This window comes from Drosophila navojoa, chromosome 5 (genome assembly GCF_054131105.1).
Source record: "Drosophila navojoa isolate 15081-1374.11 chromosome 5, UAZ_NAV_1.0, whole genome shotgun sequence".
In the NCBI taxonomy this organism is placed as follows: Eukaryota; Metazoa; Arthropoda; class Insecta; order Diptera; family Drosophilidae; genus Drosophila; species Drosophila navojoa.
This window is the reverse complement of record NC_142893.1, coordinates 4,141,599-4,155,275: the sequence shown is the minus strand read 5'-3', so window position 1 is coordinate 4,155,275 and position 13,677 is coordinate 4,141,599. Positions and strand designations below refer to the sequence as shown.

The 13,677-nt window shown below is 42.7% G+C and overlaps 7 protein-coding genes across 7 annotated transcripts; 1 reads left to right on the top strand and 6 right to left on the bottom strand.

The window, feature by feature from the left end:
* Nucleotide 1: 1 nt before the first annotated feature.
* LOC108654484 (tRNA (carboxymethyluridine(34)-5-O)-methyltransferase alkbh8) lies at nucleotides 2–1,979 on the bottom strand. The gene has a single exon (XM_018105826.3). The coding sequence runs from the start codon at nucleotides 1,937–1,939 to the stop codon at nucleotides 131–133; it is 1,809 nt and encodes a 602-aa protein (XP_017961315.1). The 5' UTR covers nucleotides 1,940–1,979; the 3' UTR covers nucleotides 2–130.
* A 165-nt stretch (nucleotides 1,980–2,144) lies between these two features.
* Cdk9 (Cyclin-dependent kinase 9) lies at nucleotides 2,145–3,723 on the bottom strand. The gene is made up of 4 exons (XM_018105828.3): nucleotides 3,469–3,723; nucleotides 3,321–3,405; nucleotides 3,001–3,258; nucleotides 2,145–2,936 (listed from the first exon to the last, which is right to left on the bottom strand). Exons 1-4 carry the CDS (start codon nucleotides 3,648–3,650, stop codon nucleotides 2,250–2,252), a joined length of 1,212 nt encoding a protein of 403 aa, XP_017961317.1. The 5' UTR covers nucleotides 3,651–3,723; the 3' UTR covers nucleotides 2,145–2,249.
* Nucleotides 3,724–3,854: 131 nt separating this feature from the next.
* Nucleotides 3,855–4,956, top strand: bonsai (28S ribosomal protein S15, mitochondrial). The gene is made up of 3 exons (XM_030383858.2): nucleotides 3,855–4,117; nucleotides 4,179–4,312; nucleotides 4,409–4,956. Exons 1-3 carry the CDS (start codon nucleotides 3,912–3,914, stop codon nucleotides 4,906–4,908), a joined length of 840 nt encoding a protein of 279 aa, XP_030239718.1. The 5' UTR covers nucleotides 3,855–3,911; the 3' UTR covers nucleotides 4,909–4,956.
* Nucleotides 4,945–6,583, bottom strand: LOC108654488 (uncharacterized). Its single transcript, XM_018105829.3, has 3 exons — nucleotides 6,275–6,583; nucleotides 5,719–6,029; nucleotides 4,945–5,658 (listed from the first exon to the last, which is right to left on the bottom strand). Exons 1-3 carry the CDS (start codon nucleotides 6,370–6,372, stop codon nucleotides 5,135–5,137), a joined length of 933 nt encoding a protein of 310 aa, XP_017961318.1. The 5' UTR covers nucleotides 6,373–6,583; the 3' UTR covers nucleotides 4,945–5,134.
* Nucleotides 6,584–6,755: 172 nt separating this feature from the next.
* Nucleotides 6,756–7,765, bottom strand: RpS24 (ribosomal protein S24). Its single transcript, XM_018105833.3, has 2 exons — nucleotides 7,633–7,765; nucleotides 6,756–7,358 (listed from the first exon to the last, which is right to left on the bottom strand). Exon 2 carries the CDS (start codon nucleotides 7,346–7,348, stop codon nucleotides 6,950–6,952), a length of 399 nt encoding a protein of 132 aa, XP_017961322.1. The 5' UTR covers nucleotides 7,349–7,358; nucleotides 7,633–7,765; the 3' UTR covers nucleotides 6,756–6,949.
* Nucleotides 7,766–7,838: 73 nt separating this feature from the next.
* Nucleotides 7,839–11,004, bottom strand: Ugt317A1 (UDP-glycosyltransferase family 317 member A1). Its single transcript, XM_018105827.3, has 5 exons — nucleotides 10,521–11,004; nucleotides 9,610–9,774; nucleotides 9,451–9,541; nucleotides 8,937–9,392; nucleotides 7,839–8,763 (listed from the first exon to the last, which is right to left on the bottom strand). Exons 1-5 carry the CDS (start codon nucleotides 10,521–10,523, stop codon nucleotides 7,880–7,882), a joined length of 1,599 nt encoding a protein of 532 aa, XP_017961316.1. The 5' UTR covers nucleotides 10,524–11,004; the 3' UTR covers nucleotides 7,839–7,879.
* A 994-nt stretch (nucleotides 11,005–11,998) lies between these two features.
* On the bottom strand, nucleotides 11,999–13,443 carry LOC108654490 (peptidyl-prolyl cis-trans isomerase 6). The gene is made up of 3 exons (XM_018105831.3): nucleotides 13,271–13,443; nucleotides 12,988–13,112; nucleotides 11,999–12,685 (listed from the first exon to the last, which is right to left on the bottom strand). The coding sequence occupies exons 1-3, from the start codon at nucleotides 13,358–13,360 to the stop codon at nucleotides 12,283–12,285; spliced, it is 618 nt and encodes a 205-aa protein (XP_017961320.1). The 5' UTR covers nucleotides 13,361–13,443; the 3' UTR covers nucleotides 11,999–12,282.
* Nucleotides 13,444–13,677: the final 234 nt, after the last annotated feature.

The following is a 13,677-nucleotide window of genomic DNA, read 5'->3' as shown; positions in this document are numbered from 1 at the left end:
ATTTACGTTACATAAACATATTTTTATTGAAAAGTTTACAGCATTTATGTATATGTGATACAAGTGATAATCTGATAAACATATTTACATAGAATTTGAAACAGGTTTGTCTTTAGTCTTATATTATCTATCAGCTCTTTTCAAAGATCACACAATGATTGCCCTGATCATAGTAACTTTTCCTAATCACAACTCCTTCCATTTGATCCACCAGCTTTTCCAGTTCCAGTTCCTCGAAGACATGATAGTAGCGTAGAAAAGTTGTGCGCTGTTCATCTTTGGTTTTCCATGGCACATAGACATCCTGCTGCTGGAACTCCGTTCGATTCGTGTGCACTGGTAAAGGAACTGGCAACTGCTGATCCATGCTTTCCAGCTGTCGTGCAAGCTTCTGACGCTGCGCCTGTTCCGTTGTGTGTTCCTTATTGACGGCTGTATTTTGCCTTAAATACGTCGATTTCTTGTCGTTCCTCCGCTGATCCTTGGCCCAGACGTAGACAAGCGCCTTCCCACCTGGACGTAGCACGCGACAGAGCTCACGAAGTGCTGTTAACCGCCGTTCGCTGCTAGCCAGATGATGAATAACCGCAATGCTAATGCACCCATCGATGCTGGAGCTGCGCACCGGCAGCTGCAAGCAATCGCAACGAAAGACCGAAAGGCCACGCGCGTTTCCTACGCCCAGCAAGCCCAGTGAACGATCACAGCCAATGGACAGCAATTGAGGATTACAGCCCAAGTACTTTCCATTGCCACATCCCACGTCCAGCAGCACAGATTGTGGCTCAAAAGAGTTTAGGAACTCGGCAACTTGTGGCCAGGGTGTGTGACGCGTATCGCTAAAATGGTTTGCAATCTTGTCGTAGACCTCATGCACATTCTGCTGCTCCAGGTGGCTGGCATGGGTGGCCAGCTTATCACACACCTCTTGAGGAGTTGCCGTCTGTTGCGTATCGCACAGCGTGGGATATTGACAATCACAAGGACCACGACGTAGGCGTCTGAAGGTAAGAGAGGTTCTCTTACTACGTGCTTGAGTTGTCAGACTGCCCGATGGCGTGGCCACTACATCGATATGCTTTGGTCGGATGCCATGTGTCCAATCATACCGCGACTCCCCTGACATGACTAACAAAGAACGACGTGGGAGCAGCACATGGACGAGCTGATCCCCACGTCGAAAGTCCATCACAACATCAGATTGCAGTGAGAGCGACAGTATGGGATCCTTGAAGGCGCTATGCGTGTCCACATGCGGCGGTATACCCTGTCCTGGTTCATACTCATTGACTGTGAGTTGATCGGGTGGCTCAAATGCTGGTAAATCCAAACGCTGCCACATAAAATCACAAGCAGCTGGAATACCCTGCTCGAGGGGTTGTAACGGATTCACATTGTTGCTGCCATAGAGAAACTCGTAGCCGAAATGCTTGACTTGCCTGTGCTTTAGGCTGTCCGCAGTGCTGGCATCACCAACAGCGATAGCTTCTAGCAACGCTGTCTCCTCCGCTTCACTCACGAAATCCGGCAGTAGCACAAGTCCTCCTGGTAGAGGCTTCTGCCAGCCGTTTTCTTCTCTTTGCTGAGGCAATTCCATCACATAGCTAAGATAGGCAACGGCGCCCTTCTGTCCAATGGTCGCCCGATTATGCATGCCATTATACACAAGCTGCGCATCCGCCAATGTGGTGCACATAAGAAAACAATACGATTTCGATGGCAACATCAGCACCTGAGACACCTGACCGCCTGTTGCAGCGGCTGCCGCCAGCAGCGCCTCTTCGGTGAGTCCATTGCTAAGTCCCACGTTGAGTATGGCCAAGTAGAGAGTGGGCGAGTTACTTTGCGAGACATTACAGTCGGCTTTTATAATTGCCAAGCTGCGTCGTTGCTTTTTCTCTGCCTTTTTCACTTTGTTCGTTTTTTGTTCAATGTGCATCTTTGTCCAGAACGGGCCTAAAAAATACCAAATAATAAACATAAGTGTGTACACACTGATACATTAAAACGCACGGTCGGTAAGCAGCTCAAAGTAAACAAATCTGTAGATTATCATTATTCTGTTGAAAATATTTACCTTTCTAGCACCTCTGTTCATTTGCCATTCCTAAATAGTTTGAGTTTAGGTTAACTTATAGTACATATTTTTTATTTTTTTTTGTTTTAATCTGAAAATAGTTCAAATCGCTGCATATACAGCAATTACAATTGTATACGTTAATATCTAAACTTAATGTAGGGCTTACAATCTACCAAACTCTATCGATCATGCTATTATCCTGTGGTTTCTGATTCATTGTCGTCAGCTGCTGATGATAATTTCGCATCTGATTACTGCGACGCGGTTGCGCCAGGTATTCGAACATGCTTTGCAAATGCTGTGACAGCATTTTGCTCAGATCACTGGGCATGGGATCATTCCAGAAGAAGTCGTGGTTCAGTGCTGTGTCCGCATCGATGCGTTTCTTCGGATCTAGAGTCAAAAGTTTGTCTAGCAAATCGCAGCCAGTGGGATCCTTGACATACGGACGCAGCCGCTCTTTGACACGTCGCTTTTGATTCTTTGGAAGCTCGATTGATTTGTACAGCTCGAGCTCCTCGACGCCCGGCCAAACGTCTGGGGTAAAGGAGCCGCATAGCTGTGATATAAAGGTAAGCTGCTGCTGTTCTGTGTTGCCCTGCATAATGGGCGAACGAGTCCACATTTCAGCCATAATGCAGCCCGCTCCCCACATATCCACAGGCGGACCATAGTTGCGGTCACCGAGCAACAATTCCGGCGGACGATACCACAGGGTAACAACACGATTTGTATAACGATTTTTGCAATCATTCTTAGGAATGCTAAATGCACGGGCCAAACCAAAATCGGCCAGTTTCAAAATGCCATGTTTTGTGATCAGTACATTGGCAGCTTTCATGTCGCGGTGCAGAATCTGTTAATTAATTCCGAATAAGTTAAATCATTTATAGGTAATGGTATCATTTTGAAGTATGTACCTTATTACTATGTATATAGTAGAGTCCATTGAGCAGCTGCTGCATGACTTTCTTTATTTCTCCCAAACTGAATTTAACATTCATATTGGACAGCAGACCAGCTAAATCGTGCTCACAGAAATCAAAGACCAAATAGAAAGTCGATCTATATCCGTTGTGCACTGTAGCCTTGGTTCGGCATATCTCTATGAGATTGACCACATTCTCGTGCTTTAGTAGTTGCAAGATTCGAATCTCACGCAGAGCCGTGATGGGAAACTACCAAAGAATATATATATATTTTCCTTTAGTATTCCGTCATGTCATCAGTGGTTACTTACGCCTTCCTTTTCATTGTCCATAAGCACTTTTTTCATGGCAACAAATTTTTTGTTACTTTTTTTTTCACGTGCTTTGAAAACCTCGCTGCGTTGTAAATATAACAATAAGAAAATTAATTTTTGACATAAGCTGGCTTCTCTAACATACCCGAATGTACCCTGGCCGATTTTTGCCACTTTCTCGTATTTACTGCTTTCATCACAGTAGGGGAAATCATAGTCCTCGATATATTTTTGTTTCTCCATAAGTGACATTGTGCGAGATGAGCTGCCAGTCGAAACGACAGGCGTTGTTGACGTTTGCGGTAGCATATGTGACATGTGCGTCATTGTAAATTATTACAAATCCAATTTGATATAAAAAGTTTATTATTTTTCAACTTCACAATTGCTTTACTTTCTGGTCTCATTAACAGACGCACAAAAAAAGGAAAAAACAGCTAATGCAGCTGTTTTGGAGCATTCCCGCATAGTAGGTCACACTGTTTCAAGTCAGCTGGTGTGGCCGTAAATGCATTTAGTGGAGTGTGTGCACACTGGCCCAGTGATATAACCTCGAGCAGCAAAGTGTAATATTAAAATTTGTTATTTATGAATAAGCTATTAAATATAGCACACGCTGTCCCACGCCAATTTGTGCGTGACTATGCGTTCAAGTCGGATCTGAAAATCAAATGGGTACGACCCGAAAAGATATCATGCATAAAGCCAGAGAAGAGTGGCGATCTGGCAAAGCTGCCACCGCTGAATCCCAATGAGCTGCTGCCGGATTACAAAGATTCCAAGGAGTTGGCCAAGTTAGTAAGCTATTAATATACATTTACAAACAATTCTAATAATATTATATTCTTCTTGTAGTGCCAATGAAGCGGTCAAATCAATGTTTTTGCTTAGTAACAATCGGAACAGTTTAACAACGCGCTATTATCGCGATCAAATGATCAAGGAGGTGCAGCGGCATGCGCAAGACTATGGCTCTATGGAGGCCAAATGTAAGTAGATTATGATAAATCATATGTAAGCCACGACATGGAAAGAATTGGATTAGATATTATATTGCCTTTTTCTATTGTCTATTCCTGCTACAGTGGCTAGAATGACGGCACTTATACGACGCTACCAGTCACACATGGAGGTGCACCCTCGCGACAAGATGATCAAAGTGCGTCTAAAGGAGATGATCGACAAGCGTAAGAAGTTTTTGAAGTATCTCAGACGGTGGGATTACCGACGTTTCGAGTGGATTTTGGAGAAGCTGGACTTAGTCTATAAGCCACCGCCAACGAAGTTCCATTGGATAACGCGCAAAGAATCGCTGCAGAAGCTAACCGATATTTACTGCGAGAAAATTAAGGATGAGCGCTTAGAAGCTTATCACAAAGAGCTACAAGAGCAACAAATACCTTTCTTAGAGGATGCCATCAAGAAGATGGTATTCATCCGCCAGGAGCAAATCGATTGCGATGTTCCAGTAACTGTCACAGAAGTGCAAATCGAGGAAGCGCGCCAGCAACTCGCACAGCTGCAAGAGTTGCGTGAAGCAGCGGCAGCCGCCACACGCAAGCAATCGGATGAAACCTTCCATTAAATAATTTACTTGCAATAAAGTTGAGGCCAATGAAAATTTCTTAAATTATATGATTTTATTGATTTTCTTGCAGAGGGTTTGAAGTGGTGGAGCTCAAATACATGTCATGGGTGAGTGGCGCGGGCTTAGAAAAATAAATAAACAATTGTTAACTCTCACAATAAAGTGAAAAAAAACAAGGTGAGTTCTCTCCCAACGGAGATTCGAATCGAGTAGATCCCCGTCCCTAACGGGAACGTCCATCTGAACGTCTCCGGTCACGCTTGCTATTGGAAGCGTTGCTGCTGCTAGAGCTACTCGATGAAGAAGTTGACGATGAGTCACTGGAACAGGACGAACTGGATGAGGATGATGAGGAAATGGACGAGGTGGATGCACGTGATGCCCTTTTACTGCTGGCAGTTGTTGCTGGCATTAGCTTCTCCTTGGCGCTGCTGCTGTTGTTGCTAGTCCCGTTGTCCGTGTCCTTGCTCTTCACATTGCTGGAGCTCACCTCATTGTCGCCCCACAAATCGTATTTGGACAAATCTCCATCATCGTCATCATCCTCCTCCTCCTCCTCATCGCCCTCAATATCACTACGTCGTGCGCGTTTCGGCTCATCTCTGCCTCTGTTGCGGCTATCTTCATCGCCACCCCTATCATTGTTTTTACGCTTCTTACGCCGACCAAATTCATCGTATTCGCTGTCCGAATCCTCGCGCTCCTTGTACTCAACAACGCCGCGATCATTGTAGCCTCCACCGAAGCCTGCCAGTGATTCAATTTTATTAGTGGGTTGCCTTTATGGTATCAACTGCCTTTAATTACCTGTGCGCTCCTCCACATCCGTGAATTTGGGTGCGTTGCACATGTTGCAAGTCTGCCGTCGCGCCCAATTCACATTTGCACACTTGCTGCACTGCCAATCCTCTGCGCTGAACAGTCCTCGTGATTTATCTGCGGCTACTTTGCCAATCTCTGTGCCCAGTTTCTTTTTGGAAGAACTGCTGCTGCTACCGCTACTGCCATTGCCTCGGTCTCGGTCTCGATCTCTGTCTGGTTTCTCACTATTGATATTTTCGCGTTCCCGATTGCATTTGTTGCATTGCAGGCGACGCGCAAAGTTCAAATGGCGACAGCTGCAACACACATTCAGTGAGAGTAGGAGAGAAAGAGAGAGCGAAAGAGACGCATGCCACACACAGATGCGGATGGAGGAAGAATAAGAGTAACAAAACAACAAATATATTGTTATTGCATTTTTGTCGGTTATGTTAAAAAGGGAGATAGAAGGGTTGTATATAGTTTGTAGTTGTTGTTGTAGTGCTGGATGCTTTGCATTTTGCCCATAGATCTTTACGCTTGAAGCTTTACGCGCACTCACTCAATATCTGGGCAAATCCAATCGCCAGCCGAGACGCTGATGCCGCTGCTGCCGCCACTGCTTCCACTGCCACCACCACCACTCCCACAAATCGACATTTCCCAAAACTAAAAGTTGCGTGGCTGGCGCTACGAAGAATTGTTGATTATGCTGGCCTGCCTAGCAATTGACATTTATAACAATTTTATACAATTTCTGTATATGAAACTTTTTCCGGTTTCGTTTTTTTTTTTTTTGCAAATAAATTTTTGTAGCGTTGCTAGTAGGGTTGAAAGGCTCGACAGATGTGGCCAGACTGCTACAAATTGTGTATTGCCACTTAGAACGTGCTGTACTTTGACAAGTATGGCAGCGCAGTCGTAGCAACTAAAAATGCATATTGTATTTGTTTACGGCAATTGTTGCCTTTAGTTAGCTAAATATGTACAATTCTGTATAATATTTCACAATTTACACTTTCAGATATGCAAAGACATGAATGTAATTTACTTTTAGAGTTTTATTTCCTTAAGCATATAAAACTAAAGCCGCTCCAAAAAGTAAACAACGGATTTTTTTGTTGTCATTGGATTTATAAAAGTACAACTAACGCAGCAGTTAATTTTTGGAATTGCAGGTGCGCGCCACCAGCAACACACACACACAATATCATATTGATGTGCCAGCTAGATTGTTTTACTTCTTGCCGGTACCGATCTTGGCCTTGGCGGTACCACGGACCTTCTTCATTCTGTTGCGACGTTCCTTGCGCTGCTTGCGTGTTTGCTTCTTCTGTTCGAAGAGACCGTGACGAGCCAGACGGTATTTGGGCTCGAACTTCTTGGCAAAGTCCAGAGTATCGTAGATCAGGGCAAAGCCAGTGGAGCGGCCACCACCAAAGTTAGTGCGGAAACCGAAAGTAAACACAACATCGGGTGTTACTTTGTACATGGCGGCGAGCTTCTCACGGATCTCGGTCTTGTTGACCGATGAGAGTCCGGGATGGAGGACATCGCAGACCATTTGTTTCCTGGCAAGCAGACGGTTGGTCATGAACTTGCGAGTGCGAATTGTGGCAGTTGTACCAGTCGACATATTGACGGAGCTGCAAGATATATACACACACAAATTAGACTACGATTTAATACACCAATTTGCATGTTGTCACAGTTCACAGGCTATTTATTGTTGTTTCTGTTTTCAACATAACCTCAATGGGTTAGCTGCTCCGCTGAGCAACTCGGGACTCCACGTGTGACACGCTGCGCTCACCACACGCCGTAAACACGTTTAGTCAGCCTGCATTCATATGTCGCAGCATTTACACAATATTCAGGACATTTTTAAGGCATTTGCGCATAAATTGAAACATTTATTACCTTTTAAAACACTCAAAAAGGTTTTAAACACGTCTGCTGTGCGAACGCGATTCTTTAGAAAGGAAGATGGCCACCGTCGTTTGCGGAAAACTTGGCAGCACTTTTAATTTGACAGAGTTGTATCATGTGCCTGACTATCGGACGCAGTGCAACTCTGTAAATGGCGCAAATTCAAATCGGTTTAATATTCAATTCAAACAAACACATTATTAATTTGCTTTGGCTTTTATTAAATTCAAGCGTGAATTTAACTTAGTTTTGCTAGTTTGGCATCATTACGTTTTCTTTGCAGGGCATAACAGACTCCAAAGTAGATGGCGACCAATACGACACAAACAGCAATGGTCAGACCGAAATAAAATACAAACAAATCAAAAAGGTGCAAATGATTAGAGGCAATATCTATGCCACGTGTCCTGATCGCAGCGCCGCCCTTGTGCCGTACCACATAATTCACCCAGAACATGGCATTGGCCAAGGCTCCCAAAGGCCTATCCCGGAATTCGCTGGAAACCTCGCGAATAGTAAGCTGAAAATGCTGTTGCTTTGTCAACTCATCCAGAGCCCAGTTGAGAGCGGCAGTCGTAAAGTTGCTGTGCTCCAGTTGCAGCGCAACGCCAAGATCCACAGCCAGTTGCATATTTTTGCGTTCATTCCGGAAATTGGGCAAACCTAGCATCGGCACATGACGCGTAATGCCCTCCTGCAGACTCAACAGATCCCCATTCATGATGAAAGCTCGCACGTGCGGATGTGCTAGGATGTCAATCTGTGGCACAGAGTGCTGAATGAGCACATTTTTGGGGAGGCCCTGCAGCGTCTTTATATCGTGGCAGGTCCATATGAAACGCTCCTTGCGTGCACTCATAAAATCAAAGAGTATTTGTAGCTTCGGCTGGGGCAGTTGGCCGCAGGGCTGTTCGTTGCCCAACTGTATGTAGATGACACCGTTCTTAGACTCCTCCACAAATCGTTTGACATTCCACATCAATTCGCGAGGCCCTCGTATATGCAGTCCACCAGCTGGCACAATTTGTGGGAGCAGCGGACGTGGCGTCCAGAGGGGCACATGATTGTTAAGCAGCAAAAGCGCCAAATGATGTGCCTGAAGGTCTAGTACGGTAATGGCAACTGCAAGAAATTTCAATAAGCAGAATTAAGTTTTAGTTCAAAACAAGGCATAAATATATCGATTAGCAATTAACAAATATCGATTAAAGCATTGTTGAGTGTTGCCACATCAATGAAAATCTTTTCTCATTCACAAAGTTTCTGCCGCCAAGTCGAAGAAGCATAAAACTTACTTTTAAAGTGCTTGCGTATTATTTGTTCCTGTGCTGTGTAATGTTCATTGTAAAATTGCTTACGTCTCGCCATACACTCGCGTATATTGCTCAAGCGTGCCGAGAAACCCAAATCCTTAGTATACGCCTCGTAATCTATGGGCGAACAGGCGACGGGCAGCAAAGCCTCTTGCACTGCATTCATATAGTTGCCAAAATCCGTGCTTATTACGCCAATTGTGGGCTTATTATGCTTATAGCCCAGCGCGAGCATCGCCTCTGTGTAGAAATAGTCGACTATGATTAGATCATAATCGAATTCCGCACTGGACAGCTCCAGCAACTTTTGCACCGGAGCCTGCATCAAAAAGTGTTCCACTGCTCGAGCTCCAACCGAAGCCAAGGAACTGCGCAGTTTGCTCTCGGGCAAGAGGGCTAAATCTGTCAGGCTGCCACCTGGTGCTGCTTGCTCCTGCACTATGGTGAATAGAGTAATGTTTACTTGTATATGTGACTAAATATTCGCTTTGCTTACAGTTGCTCCAAAAGTCAAATTCGGGCCGCACAACATGCTCCACAACTCGCTCCAGCTTATCATTTAGGCCATGTCCGCAGTAAACAGTTAACTGCAATGGATTTGGATATGATGATAGGAATCGTTTGACTTTAGATATGTGTATACAGCGTTGCTTACATTATGCTCCCTGCTGGCCAGCTCGGCCACCAGGGTCCGCATCACAGCAAAATGACTCTCGCTCGCATGTGGAAAGAGCACGAGTATATTGGCGCCACGACAGTTTCCCAATCCCAGCAGCAGGCTGAGCAGCGCTAGGTAAAGCACAGACCATGATTTTGATTGCTGTTAAAGTGGAGCGGATAATTATATGTAATGTATATGTGGAATAGATTAATGCATTCATGTGGAGTTCAGGTAGGTTACCTATTTGTATTTATATTATATTGTACCATATTTATATTTTGTATTTGCTTATGACTTGCTTTTAGATATATGTAAATTGTGATTAGCTTTAGTCGGTCTTCCACTTCGAAAGGTCTTTGATTTATATATAGTTTAGGCTTTATACTGCCTTTGTGTAGGGCTTCTTTTCTTATTTATCTAATTTAAAATTCTGTTTCTTCTTTAAGTTGTCCCTAATTTCTGCAAAACTTTCTCTTTAATATATGCTCTGCCGTCTTAGCTTGCCTATGAGCTCCTTATTTATCGTTATATAAATCATTCTGTTTCTGCTAACTGAGCTTACGCTTATTAATCAAATGCTCTCGACTATATAACTGTGTGATTAGAGTTGGTTTTCTTTTAGATTAATTCAATTGATTAAAAATGTATTGAATATAAATACATATACATGTTTATATTGGAATAGTTTAATATGTAATATTTGTATTTTCTGGCTCAAACAAATGCACAATCTTTAATGAATTTTGAAATTCAATTATGTGTGTCTCAAAAAGATTTGATTGGTACACATCAGCAGCATCATCAAAGACTGCTCTCAGTTCGTTTGCTTATCAATAAAATATATATGTATATATAGAAACTGCCGGATCTGCTCTGCGTTTACACTTTATGCACTCATAACTCACCATAGTAAACTGCTTAAACTTAACTCTCTTTCGTCTTCAATCCTTTATAAATGAAACTGCAGTTTATAAAGATTTTCGTTGCACAATCCTTTTTTCTTACGGCTCTTTAGAATATTCCATGCAAGCACTTTGTCTCCTCGCGTCGATTGCTCGCAGTAAATAATCTTAGAATTTGTGTGGTTATTGTAGATGTACATATAAGTAGCTCTTGCTCCTCCCCCCTCTCACTCATTCCCTATCGCAGTCTCTCTCTCTCTCTCTCTCTCTCTCTCTCTCTCTGAATATGGGAAACATGTGTGGCACATGCGATTGTGAGCCGACATAAACAATACACATATGCATATATATGTATATACCCTCTATATAAATGGGGGATACAATTGCACTGACTGAGGCAATTTTTTATATATTGGGGAGCCACTCGAAGTAAGATCCGCTCTCTCTCTCTCTCTCTCTCTCTCTCTCTCTCTCTCTCTCTTCGATTGCCTCTCTGTTGCATGTAACTGGAGGGGGAAGTGGACTTGTTTACATATATATTTAATTGCTGCAACTGCTCGCCGAATATATACAGATCATAATTACTTTTCTCAGTTTTAATGCATTCCGTATAAATATACCATATACTCCAATTGGAATAGGCGAGCAGCAATCAGAAGCCGGAATATCTGCTTAGGGTTGATGCACTCCGTGCAGCATTCAAGTGTGGCAAATGTAAACAATTAAGTGTTTTGTTTAGTTTTTATGGGTTGAAATAATAGAAAATGCCTGATAACGATATATTCTAATTTGAAACCAGGCAGTCTGATTAGCATGCGATTAGATATTTCATATTTTTAATTCAGTGGCAATATAAGTATTGGATATGATTGATGTATGATAACAGCAAAATTATATTTAGTTATTGTTTAATTAAATGGAGTCATAAAAGTAAATCCTATTGGAATGAAATAAAAATGAAATCGCAGCAATTTCTTATTGGCATTCAACGTTCTGATTGGCTTCGTGCAAGAACGGGTTTCATGCTAGTCGGCAAGTGTCGCATCTTGTTTTTGTTTTTTGTTGTAAACCAAGGCTGCTTTAGAACTTCGTGAGCTTAAATTGGCATTGACAAACGCATTAATATATATGTATGTATATAAATATTTGCTCAGCTAGTTGACGTTCTGCTGCTAAAGAACGTGACACGAATCGCAAACAGACAACTGTGTCAGCTTTTTTGATAAATAAAAAAAATAAAGAAACAAACAAATAAAACAATAACAACAAACAAGCGCAGCACAATAAAGAAAAGAGCAAGAAACAGGGAACAAAAATTAGCGACAAAGTCAGCTGCAAACGCGGCACCAGAAGAAGAAGCAGAGTTTAATGATGCGGCTGATGTTAAACCGGTTCCATTAGAGGGAGATAGCGAGAAGTAGTAAAGAAGAAACCAGTTCAATGAACCGCAGCACCCAACAAAACCCTTAACACGAATAAAATTATTATTTTTTTATCACAAAACTTTAATTATAATGCATTGAAAATTTGAGAAAAAGTTTGTTGTTTTGAGCAGAGAGTATATCGCTTACAGTATGGTATTTTGCTGTTATTTGTTATTGTTAATTTAAATGCAAATTCTCAACTCAAACGCTGAGAAAAATCGATTGCTGCTGTATGCATTTTGAATTGAATAATTTTTAAGAAGACATTTCGTTTAAAAGCCACACTAATATGTATATATGCGAGTGGTAGTTATATTTATATATATGTATGTGAATATTGCTTATTCTGTGGCATCAGTCTTGGAGACGGCGAAGGGTTCGGGAACTGGAATGGTGCCGCTGTTGGCGATGACCACATCCTTAACGGGACGATCGCGTGCGTCTGTGGCACTCGACTCGATCTTGCGCACCACATCCATGCCGGAGAGAACCTTGCCAAAGACCACATGACGGCCATCCAGCCAGCTGGTCTGCTTGGTGGTAATGAAGAACTGTGAACCGTTGGTGTCCTTGCCAGCATTGGCCATGCTCAACCAGCCGGCGCCATAGTGCTTCAGCTTGAAGTTCTCGTCTTCGAAGCGCTCGCCATAGATAGAACGGCCGCCAGTGCCATCGCCCTTGGTGAAATCGCCACCTTGGATCATAAAGTCCTTGATGATGCGATGGAACTTGCTGCCTTTGTAGCTATAGAAATGAACAGCAGAAGAAGAAATGGCACAGTGGCACAATTGGCAAATTAGTAGAAGGTCTCAGTTGATAAATCTTGCTTTTGTTAACTTATTTACAGTTAAACGCCACGTAATTGATAGCAATACACGCCGGCTCTAACCTATAAATGCAGCTATATAGAGAAACACATACATACACACACACACACACTTGCATGTATTTAGAAATAGTGTGTATGCATACATCTACAGCTATCTTAACTACTTGCGTGTGTGTGTTTGTTTATGTGAATTGTAACTGTGCTTATATTCACTTACCCCTCGCCTTGTGGCTTCTCAGCCAGCTCCTTGAAGTTCCTCACAGTCTTCTCCACAGTTTTTCCAAACAAACCGATCTCAATACGACCTGCCGCCTCGCCGCCAATGGTGATGTCAAAGAAAACCTACGCAACAAAGACACATTCATAAAGAATACATTTTGAATATTTCAGAGAGAACAAAAACAACAGCCGCGCAGTTGATTTATGTGTTTGTGTATACCAAGTGACGCAGATGCACACAATATAGCCGTAATTGTGTGTATGTGGTTGTTTGTGCTTACCTTGTCGGTCACTTTGGGTCCTTTGCTCTCATCCGCAACCACAATGCCGGCTGTAATGGCAATCAGGCACAAAGCCAGAGAAAACTTCATTTTTATTCCAAATCTTCTTCTTTCACACAATGAACACACGTCCGCACAGTTCAGACGTCAGAATCAGACTGATGGCGCACATTTATGTTAGTTGCCGCTATACCTCTGTTAATAACAGAGGCTCTTTATGCTATTAAACAGCGATGAGAGCATTTTAGTGCTGTAAAGCTTCATGATATATCGATAGCAGCTATAAAAGTGGGCGCAAAAATTAGTTTAAAATTTTTTTTTATTTATTTGGAGTGGCGTTTTTGCTGTTGCTTGGCAATAGTAAAACTGAATTTATATACATACTAATGTACTTTTATTAATTACAT

Bases quoted from the DNA above. Each gene is read 5' to 3' on its own strand.
- LOC108654484 (XM_018105826.3), bottom strand. From the start codon at position 1,939: ATGCACATTGAACAAAAAACGAACAAAGTGAAAAAGGCAGAGAAAAAG.
- Ugt317A1 (XM_018105827.3), bottom strand. The intron at 9,542-9,609 runs GTAAGCAACGCT...AATCCATTGCAG, and splicing joins TGGCCAGCAGGGAGCATAAT to TTAACTGTTTACTGCGGACA. The intron at 8,764-8,936 runs GTAAGTTTTATG...AATTTCTTGCAG, and splicing joins AATACGCAAGCACTTTAAAA to TTGCCATTACCGTACTAGAC.
- Cdk9 (XM_018105828.3), bottom strand. From the start codon at position 3,650: ATGACGCACATGTCACATATGCTACCGCAAACGTCAACAACGCCTGTC. The intron at 3,406-3,468 runs GTATGTTAGAGA...TTTACAACGCAG, and splicing joins ATCGGCCAGGGTACATTCGG to CGAGGTTTTCAAAGCACGTG. The intron at 3,259-3,320 runs GTAAGTAACCAC...ATTCTTTGGTAG, and splicing joins TGGACAATGAAAAGGAAGGC to TTTCCCATCACGGCTCTGCG.
- bonsai (XM_030383858.2), top strand. From the start codon at position 3,912: ATGAATAAGCTATTAAATATAGCACACGCTGTCCCACGCCAATTTGTG. The intron at 4,118-4,178 runs GTTAGTAAGCTA...TTCTTCTTGTAG, and splicing joins GATTCCAAGGAGTTGGCCAA to TGCCAATGAAGCGGTCAAAT. The intron at 4,313-4,408 runs GTAAGTAGATTA...TTCCTGCTACAG, and splicing joins TGGCTCTATGGAGGCCAAAT to TGGCTAGAATGACGGCACTT.
- LOC108654488 (XM_018105829.3), bottom strand. From the start codon at position 6,372: ATGTCGATTTGTGGGAGTGGTGGTGGTGGCAGTGGAAGCAGTGGCGGC. The intron at 6,030-6,274 runs GTGAGTGCGCGT...TGTGTGTTGCAG, and splicing joins TGGATTTGCCCAGATATTGA to CTGTCGCCATTTGAACTTTG. The intron at 5,659-5,718 runs GTAATTAAAGGC...AATCACTGGCAG, and splicing joins GGATGTGGAGGAGCGCACAG to GCTTCGGTGGAGGCTACAAT.
- RpS24 (XM_018105833.3), bottom strand. From the start codon at position 7,348: ATGTCGACTGGTACAACTGCCACAATTCGCACTCGCAAGTTCATGACC.
- LOC108654490 (XM_018105831.3), bottom strand. From the start codon at position 13,360: ATGAAGTTTTCTCTGGCTTTGTGCCTGATTGCCATTACAGCCGGCATT. The intron at 13,113-13,270 runs GTAAGCACAAAC...TTTGTTGCGTAG, and splicing joins GACCCAAAGTGACCGACAAG to GTTTTCTTTGACATCACCAT. The intron at 12,686-12,987 runs GTAAGTGAATAT...TCATTTCTATAG, and splicing joins GAGAAGCCACAAGGCGAGGG to CTACAAAGGCAGCAAGTTCC.